We start from the raw sequence: 17,106 nt of genomic DNA on the forward strand, positions 1-17,106 counted from the left end.
CTTTTTAAAGTACTGCCAACATAAACCAGACTCTCGTTGTATTTTTTAATTGTGCCTGGCTATTTCCTAAGTGATTTTAACCAGCATAGCTGACCTCTTTGTTTTTTATGTTTTCTTCACAACTTTTTCGCCATATACCAATTTTAAACAGTCACCATTTTATCACCTCTTTTTATTGTTATGTCTCCTCATTATGTTTTTTAACTTTATCTATAGGCCGCACAGCAGCTGCTGCCAGCCTGTCCCTCCTCTAGGGGTGGGGATCGAAATACTACAATAAAGAAAGAAAAAAAGATAAAAGCACCTTGCTTTTCGTATCCGTCTCTCATCCCCCATGAGGATCCTCTGTGACCTTATGGCCCTTCCCATATCTCCTTCTGTTCCTTGAACACATCCATGTCCTCCACAGCAACCGCCGCCTCAATCCCACTCACCCCCTGGTGTCACCCTTGCTCTCAACTCCCCACCTGCTGCCACGACTTTACCGATGTGTCCCATCCTCTCTCCATCTCCATACCCTCCCTCCTCTCCCAGTGGGACTTCCAATGGCGCCTTGTCCTGGATAATATGCTTTTCCTGATATTTATCCTTCCTTCCAACTCTCCCTCCCCTCATCCAGGTGGCTCCCTCTCCTTCCCCCCACCCCCCTCTGCTGTTTTCTCCATCCTCTCCCCTTGTCCTTCTCACTTCTCTTTCCCAGTCCTTACACTACCTCCCTATCTCTTGCCTCTTGGTGTGCTACAAACTCCACCCCTTCCTGCGCCCCCCCCTCCTCTGTCAATCCTCCATCTCTCATTCCTCTCTCCCTCCTCTCTGACCTCCCTTCCCTTGACAGGCCTTTCAAATTTTAATGCAATTGCTTTGTCGTGTTTTGGTGCTCGCCATGTATGTGACGTATGTGCAGTGTGTGTTCAGTGTCATTGTCCCATACTGTGGACGCTATTTCTAATTGTGCTATTCATGCCGCCAGTGTTTATGTGTTACATCTACACCGAGTGCCATTTTAACTGAATGTGGATTTTATGTAAATGTACCTCATCAGACTTCCCATTTTTAGTATGTTTTAACTCCAATTGTTTTCCTTGCTCCTGTGTAAATTTCATCTTTTATCCAGAATGAAATTTTCACTCTGCAACGGGGTGTGCACTGATATGAAACTTCCTGGCAGATTAAAATGGTGTGCCGGACCGAGACTCGAACTCGGGACCTTTGCCTTTCGCAGGCAAGTGCTCGCCCATCTGAGCTACCAAAGCACGACTCACGACCCGTCCTCATAGCTTCAATACTGCCAGAACCTCGTCTCATACCTTCCAAACTTCACAGAAGCTCTACAGCGAAACTTTCAGAACTAGCACTCCTGGAAGAAAGGATATTGTGGAGACATGACTTAGCCACAGCCTGGGGGAAGTTTCCAGAACGAAAGCTGTGAGGAGAGGTCGTGAGTCGTGCTTGGATAGCTCAGATGGTGGAGCACATGCCCGCAAAAGGCAAAGGTCCCAAGTTCGAGTCTCGGTCCAGCATACAGTTTTAATCTGCCAGGAAATTTTCACCTTTTATTCCTGTATTTTATGTATACCCCATGGGGAAGGGGAATGAAATGACAATAAAGGGAAAAACTCAGTGATTAAAGTAGAACATTGTCAAACAAAGCAAAGTAGGCATTGGGCACGAATTCACTCTGCCAATTAAGCACTTTTATTGCCTCTTGTTTTTTTGCTTTACAAATTTCAATCTCTTCTAAGAAATTAAGGGCGTGGCCATTTTCCACACTGTTGAGAATATGCATGCTATTCTCAATGTTCCCTACAGAATGACTAGTTTCAGATAAATGCTGTCATGAAGCAGGTTTGTTCCATGGCTTACGTTGAAAGGGTGGCCCATTTGACTGATTTAATATTCATCACAGTTACTACAATCATTGCTGTATACTCCAGAGTAATCACATTTGTCATACAGTGTGCCTACCTTGCTTTGTTTGACGACGTTCTACGGCAGCAGCACAATCTGCCACTCTTCAGCCGATTGATACATTTAATAAAAAGAAGAATACATTACATATAAAAGGCGATAAAAAGGGGGACATAAGAACATAATAAGTGGAGACAGCGGGGGTTAAAATATACACTTACATTGAGATGTTCATGTGGGACAGTTACAAAAAGTTCATATAAAGATAAAAAACACAGTTGGCTATTTGTGGAGCACATAAAATACACTGAGGTCACACACACATGTTAAAAGTTGGTTACAATATTAAAACACTCCAAACCGAAGACACTTTAAAACCATTGCACCAAACAGAGCACACACAATGAAGAATAAAAACTGCAGGGAGGGACCTGCTCAGTGAGGGGAGCCTTCGAGGAGGAAAAAAGAGGGGAGAGGAAGGGGCACTGGGGGGAGGGGAGCTGGAGGGGGTGGGATGAAATGAAGGAGGGCAGGAGACGGGCGGGGTGGGAGATGGAGAGGTAAGGCAAGTCAGGGGGGAGTGCAGAGACGCAGAAGGGGTGCACTGGCAAGGGAGGGGGCAGAGGAGGGAGGAAACAACCACTCAGGGGAAGGGATGAGCAGGAGAGAGGGATTCCTGAGGAGGGAGAGGGGGAAGGTGGGGTTAGAGTTGGTAGGAAGGCTAAATATCAGGGCAAAGCTCATCATTCAGGAGCGGTAGGTGCTGGTAGTTGCGTTGGGAAAGAAGGTGGAGGGTGTGGAGATGTAGAGAGGGAGGGACACCATGGAAAAAGGTGTGGCAATGGGCTGGGGTACAAATAGTAGACGACACCAGGGCTTGGAGGTGATCGACTCTGTGGACAATGTACAGGGTATGGATGTGTTTGAGAAAAAAGAAAAGATGTGGGAAGTGGATTAGGCTGTAGAGGATCCGTGTGGGGGACGGGAGGCGCATACGGAAGGAGAGGCGGAGAGCATGGCGTTCAAGGACTCGGCTAAGGTTGCGGCGGATCAAGGATTTGTAGGTGTGAAGTATGGTGGAAGGATGTAGTCCTCATGTTCGGCCAGACAGGAGTTTCAGGAGGCAGAGTCTATGGAGGGCTGTGTGTTGCATCATAAGGAGATGGGGAGTCTGAGTGAGGTGACAGTCGAGGGTGAGGGCAAGGTATTTCAGGATAGGAGTGAGGTGGATAGGACGACCACAAATCGTGAGGTAAAAATCGTGGAGCTGGAAGGAGTGGGTGGTACGACCTATGATGTTTGCCTAACTAACAAGACATTGACAAATATTTTGAACTCTTGAATCACTAACTAACAATTGTGTTTTTTCCTTGTCATTCAACCATGCTGTTCTCATTGTAAATTTTATATTTTAATTGTGTACTCTTTTAACTGTAAATGGTTTGATAAATGAGTCTCTCAAAGTGTACTGCATATATGTCAAACCAACAGAGAGCTTGAATAAGACCAATGCATTAATTCATGGTGAATTTTTTAAATATATTGTAAAATGTTAATTTCATATTTATTGTATTAATATGCAGAATTGTGCTGTGCATATACTGTACTTTATTACGACAATTCGTGTATCACACAAGTGATGCAAAGGATGCTAATAAACTAAACTGAACTGCTTAATGTTATTGTCAGCAACTCATGCGGAGAAATTGCTTTCCTCATACAAGTTTTTTTCTATCTTATGTGAGGGATTATGATAGTCAAAAGATAATTACACGTTTCCAAATCTCCACCTAAATAATTACTTCAGTTGTTGGGTTCGCCCTGCAACTCGTTAAGTAAATCTGTGTGCGACAATTACCTTCGGTTAAGCAAATACTGTGTAAGCAATGTTGGTCGATCATTTTGTTTCCTGCATTTTGTCTTTTTTTCAACACAAGTGGAGGACGCAGATCTTAGCAGAATACCTTCCATTTCTCAGTAAATGAAATAATCTTCGAGGTTAGAAGAGCGTAGTCTCGCTTGTCACTGAAATTTCGTTTCTACAACGACAGATGACGGGCGAATGGTAGACTGACGCAGACAGATCGCTGTACAAGGATAAACCTTCACTACAGTCTATGTTAGTGCCTTTACCATGTCCTCGCGGTGGAGCAATGGTAAGTAGAATAGGATGTCTTTGACTTGCAAAGACGTTTGACAAATCATAACCACATCACTGAATATAACACATGAACAAATGTCATCTGTGCCAGCTCACCTGTAGACGCGTTTTTGAGGCTTGTGTCATCGAAAATGAAGTTGTACTACGTGCGTTTGCTGTCGAAATGAAAACCTGTGTCTGTGTGTTATTAGTGTTAAGTGTGCGACAGACAGTGTGTAGTGAAATGTCATGCTCCAAAGGTTTCTGACGCGTCAGCTGTTCATAACATGGCTTGTGGAAGTTTGTCAACTGGGAACGAGGAAGCTTTACGGTTCTTGGATAGTCTGCAAAATGACCTGAAGAACTTGTCAATAGAGACGAGGAAAAAATTTCCGCAGATTAAGGAGGTAAGGACAGTTTTTTTCTGTATTTTCTCAGTTGTGTGCATGACGCTTAGGTGCGTTGCAAGTTGTATTTATACTCTAATAATCCGGTCGGAGAAAAGCGTCGCCAGTTTGTGCGTTAATTAGATATTTGTTTTGCGTTCAACAACAGGAATGCTTTCAGATCATTATTGTATCCAACAATATCCGGTCGGTTTACGATCGTCGCTTGATTGCCGTTCTGTTGCAACGCTTTGTAAACTGTTTTCCTCCACGTAACACGCCAACCGCGCAACAGTTTTTCTTTTCTTATTTTGTCTTCTTTTCTTTCTTTCTTTTTTTTTTAAATCGTATACGAACTTTTGCTCAGAAGTTAAGACATTTGTATGATATTTTAATTTTTTATGCTAGTGGTGTCTTTTGGCACAGAAAATCAGAAAAGTAGCCCAACTTGCCAGATCACTGAGGAAACTGAACCTTTCGAAACATCATCTTGCTTTATATAAGTTAAATAAATTAATAATAGTAATATTTTGTAATTTTGGCTATTATATTTGAAAAAACTGCAGACTCCGCTACTGGATGTTTAAAAGCAGAACAGGCGTAAAAGAATACCTCGTTACCAACTCGTATGATTTACCTGGATATTTTAACTCTTGTCCTATAAATTCCACGTATCTTGTGTTAAACAGATCTTGTCCTCGACTGTATACAGACAACTGTTGTTATTCTGTGTCAAGTTACCTAAAGACTTTGAAGTGTTTGAAACCAGTATCTAAAAAGTGTAATTGGAGGAGCTGTGGTTTTTTTTTTTTTTTTTCTCAAAGCTGATACTTTTGCTCCTAATATACATATACTATCCAATCTGTAGTCTGGAATTAACATTCAGTGGATTAGCAAAGGCTATTATTTGTTGTTAGTATAATTTACAGAAGTAGCCTGCAGTGTTTGAGAAGCATCAATCAGTATGCAGACATCTGAATATACACGTATGTTTAGTGAGTAGAGAATAGGTCATTTGCTGTGCCTTTGATGAAGGTGCTGTCCTGGCATTTGGCTGGAGTGAGATACAGAAGTACAGAAAATCTAAATTATGATGGTTGGACAGAGCACGAGTCTCCTTCCTCCAGAACGTGAGGCCAGTATCATAACAAATGCACTTCTTTATTTGGTATTCCCATATGTACTATTCTCTCATTTTTGTACATACTTGGAACAATTGAGCATACAAAGTTAGATAGTTTTACACTCCTCATTTGCTCTCTCAACGATATACCTGCCCGCCCACTCTCTCTCTCTCTCTCCCTCTCCCTCTCCCTCTCCCCCCCTCCCTTTCTTTCTGTTAATGACAACAGTAATACTCATACATTATTGGTTTTTTTATATGCACAAAGTAATTTACATTTAACTAAGTTCATTGCAGTTTTCAAATTCTTGTTGAAGGTTTACAAAATCCATAAGGGAATAAATGTCCTGTCAGCCTGTTATCAGTGTGCCCAAATGTTTAAAAGAGCTGGCTACAAGATTTTCTGGGGTATATAAAACTTCTTATACACACTTCTGTGGAACAAAAGCTTTTTTCTTCGGTATTTAATACATCAGAATTGCCATAGACACTAGTGAATGAAAATAAGAAAAATAAGTTAACTTATTTTGATCTCCAAACTCCCTTAGAATCCATAACACAAAAGATGCAAAGCTGAAATGTTTAAAATGATATATAAGCTGTGGCTTCCAATTAAGGTTCTTGTCAAAATCAACACACAAACATTATCACTGTTATGTTTCACTTACTGATTTACCCTCGTGCATTATTTGTTACAATTTGATCAGTGCTTGGGCTGCAATGAACTGTATGTCTTGTTTTTTTATCCAAGTTCAGTGCCCGGTTATCTGCAGATAGCTACTGATATGTTTCCAGAAAATGTTGTTTATGTTTTGAAATTTTGAAATTACTGCACTAGATTTGATTGTAACACTTGCACTGACTGTAAAGGTAACTATTTCTGCTACTTGGATATATGATGGACGGTCATTTGTATATAACGAGGACAAGAATACACCCAATATCAGTCTCTTGTAGTCCTTATTTCCAGTTCTGAAGATCCAGTTAGAAGGGGATTTGAAGTTATTGCTGTTGTAGCCAACTTCTAAATCATAGTTTGCTGTGTCTTTGATAAATTTGCTCCTCAGTTAGCTTGCGAAGATTGTATGATTTTTGCTCTGGCCCATTGTGTTCCATTAAATCAATAAATAGTCATCAGAAATTGAATCTTGATTCTCGAAACGCTGAGGAAAGAATATTAGGTACCGCTGCATACATTGTTCGCAACTAGTGTTGCATTCCACAACTTAAATTGAGATACTTCCCTTCCTCACTTTTGGGGAAAGAAAGTTAATACTATATACCATTAGTTCTTTGAAACATTGGTTTGATTAATGTACAGTTTATAAGTGTAAATTTGCAGTTAAAGAACAGTGGTAATATGCTGTAATTTGAACCTGAAGCAATTATATTTATGTACAGTATATTTTTTTAATCCACAGAGTAGTAGTTAGTTCAATACATATCAGAGTAGAGCACCAAAATGTGCTTAATGTATTGTATATTTCATCCAGAAGCACATTTAATGCACAGAATCAATTGGATTCTCTTGAAGATGAGTCAAAACTTGACAAAATTTTCGTTTTTGTATCCACTTTTCATTTGCATTCATTAAATGTGCGACACATCTAACTTAAAGCATTCTCATAGCAAATTTTTCATTTAAAATGTACTGTACTCTTTCTTCTGATATGGCTACGACACCAACTATATGTTAGCTTGCTTGGTAGTTAATACGGTGCATGATCAATATTTTCACGCTTCAGTTTGATGTGGAATGTTTGTTTTGATTCATAAAAATAACATATTTTCTCAGGAAATATATTACTGCCATTACTGTTTAAATGAGCTGTTTGTATTTATGAATATTTTGTGACAAAAGGAAATATGTCATCGACTCTATTCAGTTGATTTCTGTGAATTTAATTCAGTTTATGTATATCCCTTGTGGTAGTATAAGCCACAATCCTGAGCAAACTGTCTCTCCCAGTGCTGCCATAATCACACACCAACAGGAGAATCTCTTGCTCTTGTATTTGGAAGTAATGGAAATAAACTTCAGTGACAGTGAAAGTTCCAGTCATGCTCAGAAATGTACACGGACCAGACTGCTTGCAATAAACAGGAAATCTGTGTTTGCTTTCAGGTCTGGTACAAATTTTTGTTAGGTCCTACAACATATTCATTACATCACAGCTTCAACATATCTGAATGGTTTTACTGATACCACTTCATATCTTGATGCCTTCATTGATTTCATCTCCATTGGTTCTGTTCACCTCATTTCAGTAAATTTGATGTAACTGATATTTGTAATTAAATCTGAATTCAATATTTTGTAAGTGAACAATGACATAGTATAATGTTTTCAGTACCTAAGCTGTTACAAACCAAAGACAATGTCAAGACATACCTGGCATGCTTTCACTGTAGTTAGTGATGATTACCTTCAAGTAACATGTATCACTACCCAAATGATGAAAATTTACAGCTCTGGAACAGACAAGTGAGGTCCTGGGCTAGCTACTGCATGTCTCTTAGATGACCTACAGTTATATTCAGTGTGATTAGAATCCAAGTAACACATTAAAAGTAGCATTCAAGTGATTCCATAATGTTGGAACTTCCTGCCTACCAACAGAGTTCTGTGAGGATGTAAACCTTCATTCTTACTAAACAAAAGAATTGTTAGTGGTGCCAGCATGTCACAAATCAAATGATCAGAGGCTACTGTCTTTTGAACTTTGAACCACCTAAGAAACATACCTTATAACTATGAAGGCCCAGTGTCCACAAATGGTGATTCCTGCCCACACCATAATTCTACTGACATTTTATTGGACTTTTTTGCACAGAAGTGTAGGATTGTTTAGCATTTCCAAGCTCTCTCCAAATCTAAAAGCACCGTTTATCAGTCTCAACACAAATAGATACATATCAGGGAATGAAACATACACCATTTTTGGTATTCCTGACCTGTGATATTCCTCCATTCACTGCCTTTGGGGAACTACGGTGCTGCGTTGTTAATGGAACTCATACAGTGGGTTCATGTGCTTCGATGCAACTTTGTGGATTGTTTGATTGTATATTTTGATGTTTGCAAGGCACAACAGAAATTTCTATGACCTATTTCAATAGTCAAATAAGGATGTTTTTATGGATGTGCAGTTTCAGCCTTTCATGGCATTATGAATAATCCCTTAAATTTTACCCTTGCAGCCATGTAAATTTTAATGCTTCCACTGATATTGTGGCTGTGTATCTTCTAGTCATCATTACAGTGAGCCAAGAGACTCACTGAGGAAACCTGGAAGATACAGTGCTGAAATGTTGGTGGAAGAGCTGGAATTTCCACAGCTGCAGACCCAAAATTCAGTGGATTGTTGCTTATGTATGACCTTGTGTTGACATTTCTTTGAATAATATCTTTTGATGAAAAGTGTATTGTAGATTATCAGTTCACTTCAAGTCTCTCATGACATTTGTTACCTCCACAATATGGTTTACAATGCCACAGATTTTGTTAAATCACATTGTTGCCACAGTCTACTAAAGTCACATTGGTGACACATTCTACCAACTGTAAATTACAGAATTTTGTCCTGTAGCATTAGTATTTAAAAGTAAAAAGTTTGTAAGAAGGGAAACTACTCTCTCAGATTTAAATTTGAAACTCCCTGGCTGATTAAAACTTTTTACTGGACTGGTACTTGGACCCTGAGTCTGTCTTTCGCAGGCAGATCCACTACTGTCCAGGTGTGCTTAGCTCAATTTGTAGAATACCTGCCTGAAAAGTCGAAGGTTCTAGATTTGAGTCATGGTTTGGCACACAGTTTTAATACCTCAAGATACTTCATATCAGTGCACAGATCATTGAAGAGTGAAAATTAAGTCAGGTTTTAATTTTTTTTTACAATAAACACATGACAAACTATTTCTTGATTCATTTGTTTAAGTTTCTATTTCATGTGAAAGGCTGTGTATCAGAGTTTGAGTTTTTGTTGCTTATATACAGGTATTATTGCAGGTTTGAGTATGATAAAGTTTGTATAAGGCGATTCAGAGTTAGAATCGGGATGCGAATTGCGATTTCACCAAGGTAAAAGTAGTGGCACAGAAAAAGGGGCTCCCAGTGAGGATCTCCTGTTGATATGTAGATTGTATGTAAAAGTTAGGAGAATTGCAGTACAAGAGGATAAGATTTCTGACCATCAGGCAGATATTGAGGCAGCAAAAACTTAATTGAGCCAGTTGAAAGGGGAAAAGAAAGTGAGATGTAGTAGAAGGTAACCAGAAAAGGACAACAAGGGAATAGTGTGGGTAGTTGAGTTTTCATTGAGCTAAAGCATAGGTATAACCTGTTACCTGTTGGCTGGGAGGACTCTTCTCCAACTGTAGAAGAAATTAGGGCTCAACCAACCATTAATAAGAATTTAATAGACAAATTGAGTAGGAAAAAGATCTTTCTGCTAGTAGAAGTCATGGTAGGGGTAACAGCTGCAGGAAAAACTAAGCTTAGAGTACCAGGTCATAAGATCTGTAAATCCTAGGGCAAGCCTTGGCTAGGTTGTTGTTGTTGTGGTCTTCTGTCCTGAGACTGGTTTGATGCAGCTCTCCATGCTACTCTATCTTGTGTAAGCTTCTTCATCTCCCAGTATCTACTACAACCTACATCCTTCTGTATTTGCTTAGTGTATTCATCTCATGGTCTCCCTCTACGATTTTTACCATCCACGCAGCCCTCCAATATTAAATTGTGATTCCTTGATGCCTCAACACATGTCCTACCAACCGGTCCCTTCTTCTAGTCAAGTTGTGCCACAAACTTCTCTTCTCCCCAATCCTATTCAATACTTCCTCATTAGTTATGTGATCTACCCATCTAATCTTCAGCATTCTTCTGTAGCACCACATTTCAAAAGCTTCTGTTCTCTTCTTGTCCAAACTATTTATCGTCCATGTTTCACTTCCATACATGGCTACACTCCATACAAATACTTTCAGAAATGACTTCCTGACACTTAAATCTATACTCGATGTTAACAAATTTCTCTTCTTCAGAAACGCTTTCCTTGCCATTGCCAGTCTGCATTGGCTAGGTAGAATGGGATATTGAGGCACTGAGTGGGGATTTGAGTGAAGAGGACCAGCCAATGATACTTGGGGAACAGGCAACAACAAGGCCAAGAAAAAAGAATACAGTATCAGTAGAAACCTGGAAAAGCTAGGTGCAGCAACCTCAGTGGCACACTCAATCCAGGATGAACTGATTGGGTTGTTACTGACTCTGTATGGGTTTCGCATTGGTGCTGTGGCAGGTACTGTTAGTGGGAGATGGAGATACATAAGGCACAGCCTTCACCTTAACAGGAGGATGAAAGGTCTGCTGAAAATAAGAGGGCCACCTTCAACAATGGTAAAATCTCTGTTATTGCAAGTGTGAGGGGTAAGCTTGGGTGTTTTTTTTTTATATTATTGAGAGCAACTTCCTTACAAGAGGTCCACATAAATGAAGTGTCACACAGAAAAGATCGGTTTACTGACTTGGAAATTGAGAAGGCGGGGTGGCAAGTATATGGGCTCAGCATGTAATGCACTATTATACGGCCCAGTGGGGAGCAGTGCAATCTGAAGACAACCTGGGGACAGGAATTGGGAAGGGGCGACAGGAGAGAAGAAGGTGACACTGTTGGATGGGTGATGCGGGGACACTCGGTTACCAGAGATTGAGGCCAGGATGGTTAGTGGAGTGGAGGATGTATTATAACTCCTGTCTATATAGTTCAGAGGAGCTGGTGGTGGTGGTGGTGGTGGTGGTGGGAAGGATGTAAATGGCTCAGGTTGTGAAACAGCCATTGAATTTGAGCATATTGTGCCATCAGGTGGTCAACTTTGTTCATGGCAGTAGTTTTATGGTGGCTGTTCATGCTGGCAGACAGCTGGTTGGTAGTCATATCAACATCCAAAGCTGTGTAGTGTTTGCAGAAGAGTGGGTATATGCCATGGGTGCTTTCACAGGTGGCCCCATCAGGGACCCACAAGAGATCAGACTGAAAATGTCCAAAAGAAGACACACTACACAGATAATAGTAGTATCTAAGCCTTGACAGCATTTTATGATATCTTCAGTGCAGGTGCACCTTAGGTCGACCTCTTGCAGAAATCGTCCGAGTTGCTGTGAGCAGTGAGGAAACTGGACAGCGCGGACGCTACAGATGTAGTGTGCAACTGGTATGGAATTTGGGTTGGACAGGAATTACGCTCAGGTAGCTGAAGCGATTAAGGTGACTACTTGTGTTAGGGGGAAGTCTGGGTTAGAGTCATAGCGTGGCGCAATTTTTTTTTCTTGTAACCATTGAATTCTTTCAGTGCCCTCGTGCGGCTGATGGTATTTCTCTTTCATCACTATTGTTGTTAACCAAATTTCTTACTATTTTGTTGGTGTAATGCTGTATGACTGTTTCTGTACTTCTACCAGTTTGAAAGTCATGCTGATTATTATTCAATAGGCTGTGGCCATCTAAGTACTGTGGCAATTTGTTGTTTCATTACTCTCTCAATTACTTTAGAGAGTGCCGAGAGGAGGGAAATGGGTCAGTAATTTTCAACTTTATACCTATTACTACTCTTGAATAAAGGTATCACATTCAATATTTTTAGTCTTTGGGGGAACACTCGCTCAGTAGATGATAAATTAACAATGCAAGCCAAGGACTTTGCAGTCTGTGAAGTGATGTGGATTATAAGTGACACTAATACTCACCTACACCAGATGACATTTTGCATTTAGGGCTTTTGATCACCTGTAATAATTCATGCTCACTAGTCGGAAGTAACCTAAGTTGATCCTGATTTGTGAAACCTAAGTTAAGTGTTTGGGAAGCATTGATAAAATAATTATCTATATAATTTGGCAGGTACTTTTTGCCAATATTGATATCATCATGTTTTGTATGTGTAATTTCCTGCACTTCATTTATCTTCAGTGTTTCACTTTTTACAGTGTCCTATACAGATTTTGATTTGTTGACTGACGTTTTTATTACATTATCATTTCTAAGAAGTATTGCCTTTGCAGTTTCCTGTCAACATATTTTCTTATAGGTATGTTAAATACATATTCTGTACACTGTGTATCTGTTGATCTTTTCATATATAAGTAGGGTAGTAGCCATGCATGTAATAATCGCTTCCTTGAAGCAGCTCTGATGATGGGCACTGATAGTTCATGAATTAAAGAAATAGAATAAATGCAAGGATCAATGCTACATACATACATACATACAGGCAGGCAAGTCACAGATACTCTATGCTCCACCAAAGAAATTAAGAATAAAATTAATTCCCTCAAAACCAAAATCTCAGTGTGGAGTTGACAATATATCGAGCTCAGTACTAAAATCTAGTGCTTCAAATATATGCAAATCGTCAATCGTTACTTTCTGCTACTTATCAAAAACATTAGATGGTGCAGTTCACGGTATTCTCATAGAGTAGCTTAAATATTATGGCATCAGAGATTTTGCTGATAACTGGTTTTTGCCCTAATCGGCTAACTAAGAGGGTTACTGAGTCATGCAGTAAGAAACTCGGCGAGTTTACACAATGAAACTGCATCTTCAGAATGGGAAATAAGCAAAACAGGTGCACCACGGGGATTGATATTGGGTCCACTTTTGTTCTATTATATATCCAAGAAGCAGAAATAGTTATTTTTACTGGCAAGACAAATGTTATAATCAAACCTAATGGAGTAATTTCAACATCTGAAGTTATAAATAATATTTTCCTGAATTTAATAACTGATTTTCTGCAGGTGGACTGTCACTGAATTTAGATAATACACAGCACATGCAGTTCAGCACTGCACAAGCCCTAACCACAGTACTAGAAATAACACACAAGGGTAAATCAAGAAATGAAACAGAAGTTCGAAATGTTTGGGTGTTATATTGAGAAGAACCTGAATTGGAAATCACACGTCACATATCATATGAGTAAGCTCTGCCAGTTTTCCGTTAGTGATAACAGATTTTGGAGATGAAACTGTCAAAAAGTCCACTTATTTTTCTTATTTTCATTCACAAATGTTTTATGAAATCATATTTTGTGGTAACTCCGCATAGGAAGTAGTAGTTGCACAGAATCATGTAAGAAGGATGGAATGTTGTGTACACTCCAAAATCACTTCAGTCTGCCCTTTAAACAAGTGGCCATACTAACAACAGGCTCACATTACATTTATTCTCTTATAGAGTTTGGTAAAACTCATAAATTTGATACTAGAAGAAGAAATTACTTATAGTAGATCCGTTACTCAGCCGTAGAGTGGCACAGACATGAGTGAGGTATAAAGCCATATAAGTCTTTGATCGTCATGTGTGTGTGTGTGTGTGTGTGTGTGTGTGTGTGTGTGTGTGGCACAGACATGAGTGAGGTATAAAGCCATATAAATCTTTGATCGTCGTGTGTGTGTGTGTGTGTGTGTGTGTGTGTGTGTGTGTGTGTAGAGAGAGAGAGAGAGAGAGAGAGAGAGAGAGAGAGAGAGAGAGAGAGAGAGATTGAACATAGTTGAGTATACATCACTGTATGTGCATTACAAAAATTAAATCGTGTAAATGGTCAACTTGTTCCTATGCTTTTTTAGTGCTAAAGCGTACTGCAACGGGAAAACTGACTTGTTCTGCATCATAGTGAGAGGTCACATTTGTCGTCTATGGAAATGTAGGTAACTAACCAATCAACCTGTACTTGTTTTGAAGTTAAAACTAGCATCAAACACACATTCTTGGATCTCGCATACCAGCAGTGCATGCACATATTACTCATATATGCTATATGTGGAGCCTGGATTTTATGTAATTGCATATTCTGTTTCATTATATGTAGTTATCAGAAAAACTGAAAGTCAACAAATTACACCAAAAGGAATCTTCTTACAGAGTTTGAATTTACATATTTTGAGCTATAATATATCTTTTACATTATATTACATAGTTTTACGTGTTTTAATATTGTAGAAGAATTATTATGCATTTTCATTACAGAACAATAAAGGAAAATAAACTAAGTTTTATTGTTGTGTTTCTCGTACTGTTGTCAATCTCATTACACCCAAAGCTAAATTGCACAAATTTGATGCAAACAACAGTGACTTGTTTTTAACACTTTTCTTTATTGTTCTCAAATGTTTCACAGAGTGTAACAATCAGTTGCATTTAAGTTAACCATGGCTCCGGTTGTGTCTTCGTTGTCACCAAAACTAAAAACGTGGGTTTCTTTTGACACAGCTTTAACCACTGATGGTAAAATAGTCCTTTGCCAAATTTATGATAAATGTAAAGGATGTACAATGAAATCTCAAACTGAACAACAATTACAAAGCAGTCTGCATATTAGGAATAAACAATGGATTCCTTCAAAGAAACGGGTTCTTCTTACTTAGTTGCAGCAACAGCGTATATCGTGTAATAACGAATTTTACAAAGAACTGTGTTTTGAAAATGAAATTTTCGCTCTGCAGCAGTGTGTGTGTGCTGATATGATACTTCCTGTCAGATTGAAACTGTGTGCCAGACCGAGACTTGAACTTGGCACCTTTGTCTTTTGCATACCTTCCAAACTTCACAGAAGCTCTCCTGCAAACCTTGTAGAACTAGCACTCCTGTAAGAAAGGATATTGCTAGTGCTAGTTCTGCAAGGTTCCCAGGAGAGCTTCAGTGAAGTTTGGGAGGTAGGAGACGAGGTACTGGCAGAAGTAAGGATGGGTCATGAGTTGTGCTTGGGTAGCACAGTTGGTAGAGTACACATGCCTGCAAAAGGTACGGGTCTCAAGTTCGAATCTTGCTTCGGCGCACAGTTTTAATCTGCCAGGAAGTTTCATCTGTGTTTTACATTGGTTGCAGGGAACATATCCTGGAACAAACTTCAGGTATCTTAATTTAACATTTCTTACAGAATTACTGCAACTGCAATATTCTTGATCAGTTCACTCTCAGGAAGAATTACCTGGACATTGGCAAATTACATATATGGATTTCTGCTGGTGAGATGACATATGTTGTAGGTTGCTTCACTGCTAATCTGTGGGCAAGTTGAACTCTGAGGCTGCATCTAAACCCTGTTTAATATACTGTAAACCTTTTAAGGCAACAAATAGTTCAACAATTGCTAGCTTCATTAATCATGGACTTAGGTACTTTGGCCAGATGGTGTGAAAGAAGAGATGGCCCTGTTGATGTACAGATACAGCTCCACGCATGTTGAAAGTGGGGAAATTGCTTAATGTATTTTATCTCAGCTTAATGCATTTTACATGTGCAGCTCATGTATTGCAATGAGTGGCAGGGACAGAGACGCACAAATTTCCAGAAGTAAATACCCTGATACGAGCAACAAGGGAGGTTTTCTTGAAATGTCCTCCTCATGTACCATGCTACAATCAGCAGCTCCATGATGTACCTCTGCCTCCAGAGCCAGTGATCACAGGGTGGACAACATGGATTCAGCTGTGTTTTTCTGTAGTAACCCCATTGCCCATATGAAGTCAATGATTCAGAACGTTTCTTGTGATCCTGCAGTGTCTCTGAGTGAATCCTTGTCAGCATTCAACAATTCTGATGTCCTCAGTTCAGTTTCGTAGATCGCAAGCCACTTTAACTGGATTCCCAACAGTATCAAGAAACCAGACACTTCAATTTGCCTCTCCAAGAGGCTGTGGGAATAATGGAAGCTGCAGTTCAGAAGGTCAGTGTTGTATCAGGTGAAGTGGGTGTTGCAGTTTCCAGTAAACTGCAGTGTGCGCTGAATAAGAACCCTGGGTACTCAAATCTTGTGGGTTTTATCTCAGTTATTTAATGATAAAATTGTAGAACCCTCTGAGAATATTATTCCTAGTACAATCTCTCCATATAAATACACACCATAGACATCTTGCAAAGTGGAGTGATCTTTCTCTCATCATAAAACATACTGTCAGACAGAACATTTGGAAAAGTATATTATAATTAATTGTGCATCCTGTTCCATTGTGACTTAAATCCTTGAATAGGAGGCACTTGTTCTTCAATACTTTGTAGCAGAACTACCGATTAAGAATTCACATAGATATTTGACTAGCCTTCGTGTGAACTTATATTTTCCAGACAAAAATTGGGATTGTACATATAATTGTCTCATTACATATTTATTTAGAAATTTCACCAGTTTTGGTTGCTTATTTGTGTACATGTTTTTTAATTCGATATTACTTAAAATCCAGGCTCTAGTCAGGTGTTTAGCTGAGTGGAATGAACTTTTTCATCTCCTATAGTAATGGTTAATGGTTTACTTAAGTTATGACACAGGTAACATTTTCTGTGGGATACATTAAGCAATCATGAGTGATACTCCAGCTTGTTTTGAGAATACATAGAAAGTCTCATAACTTTAGTGGTGTTACACATGCCAAGAGATGAAAGTCTTAATAAAGTTATTGATTCAGTTTTCTACTCATTTCAGTGTGCATATTGATAGGCAGTTTGAGTGTATCTCATATAAAGAGCAGTCAAATGGAAAATTATCAAGAT

At 39.2% G+C, this 17,106-nt stretch overlaps 1 protein-coding gene across 1 annotated transcript in view; it reads left to right on the plus strand.

Moving 5' to 3' along the window:
- Positions 1–4,145: 4,145 nt before the first annotated feature.
- The window catches only part of LOC124556853 (protein MON2 homolog), a gene marked incomplete in the record, with an annotated part of 217,153 nt that continues 204,192 nt past the window's right edge, over positions 4,146–17,106 (plus strand). The window contains 1 exon segment of the mRNA XM_047130874.1: positions 4,146–4,455. Within this exon segment, the coding sequence (XP_046986830.1) occupies positions 4,336–4,455 (120 nt within the window).

The sequence above is a fragment of the Schistocerca americana genome, chromosome X, assembly GCF_021461395.2.
Source record: "Schistocerca americana isolate TAMUIC-IGC-003095 chromosome X, iqSchAmer2.1, whole genome shotgun sequence".
Classification (NCBI taxonomy): domain Eukaryota; kingdom Metazoa; phylum Arthropoda; class Insecta; order Orthoptera; family Acrididae; genus Schistocerca; species Schistocerca americana.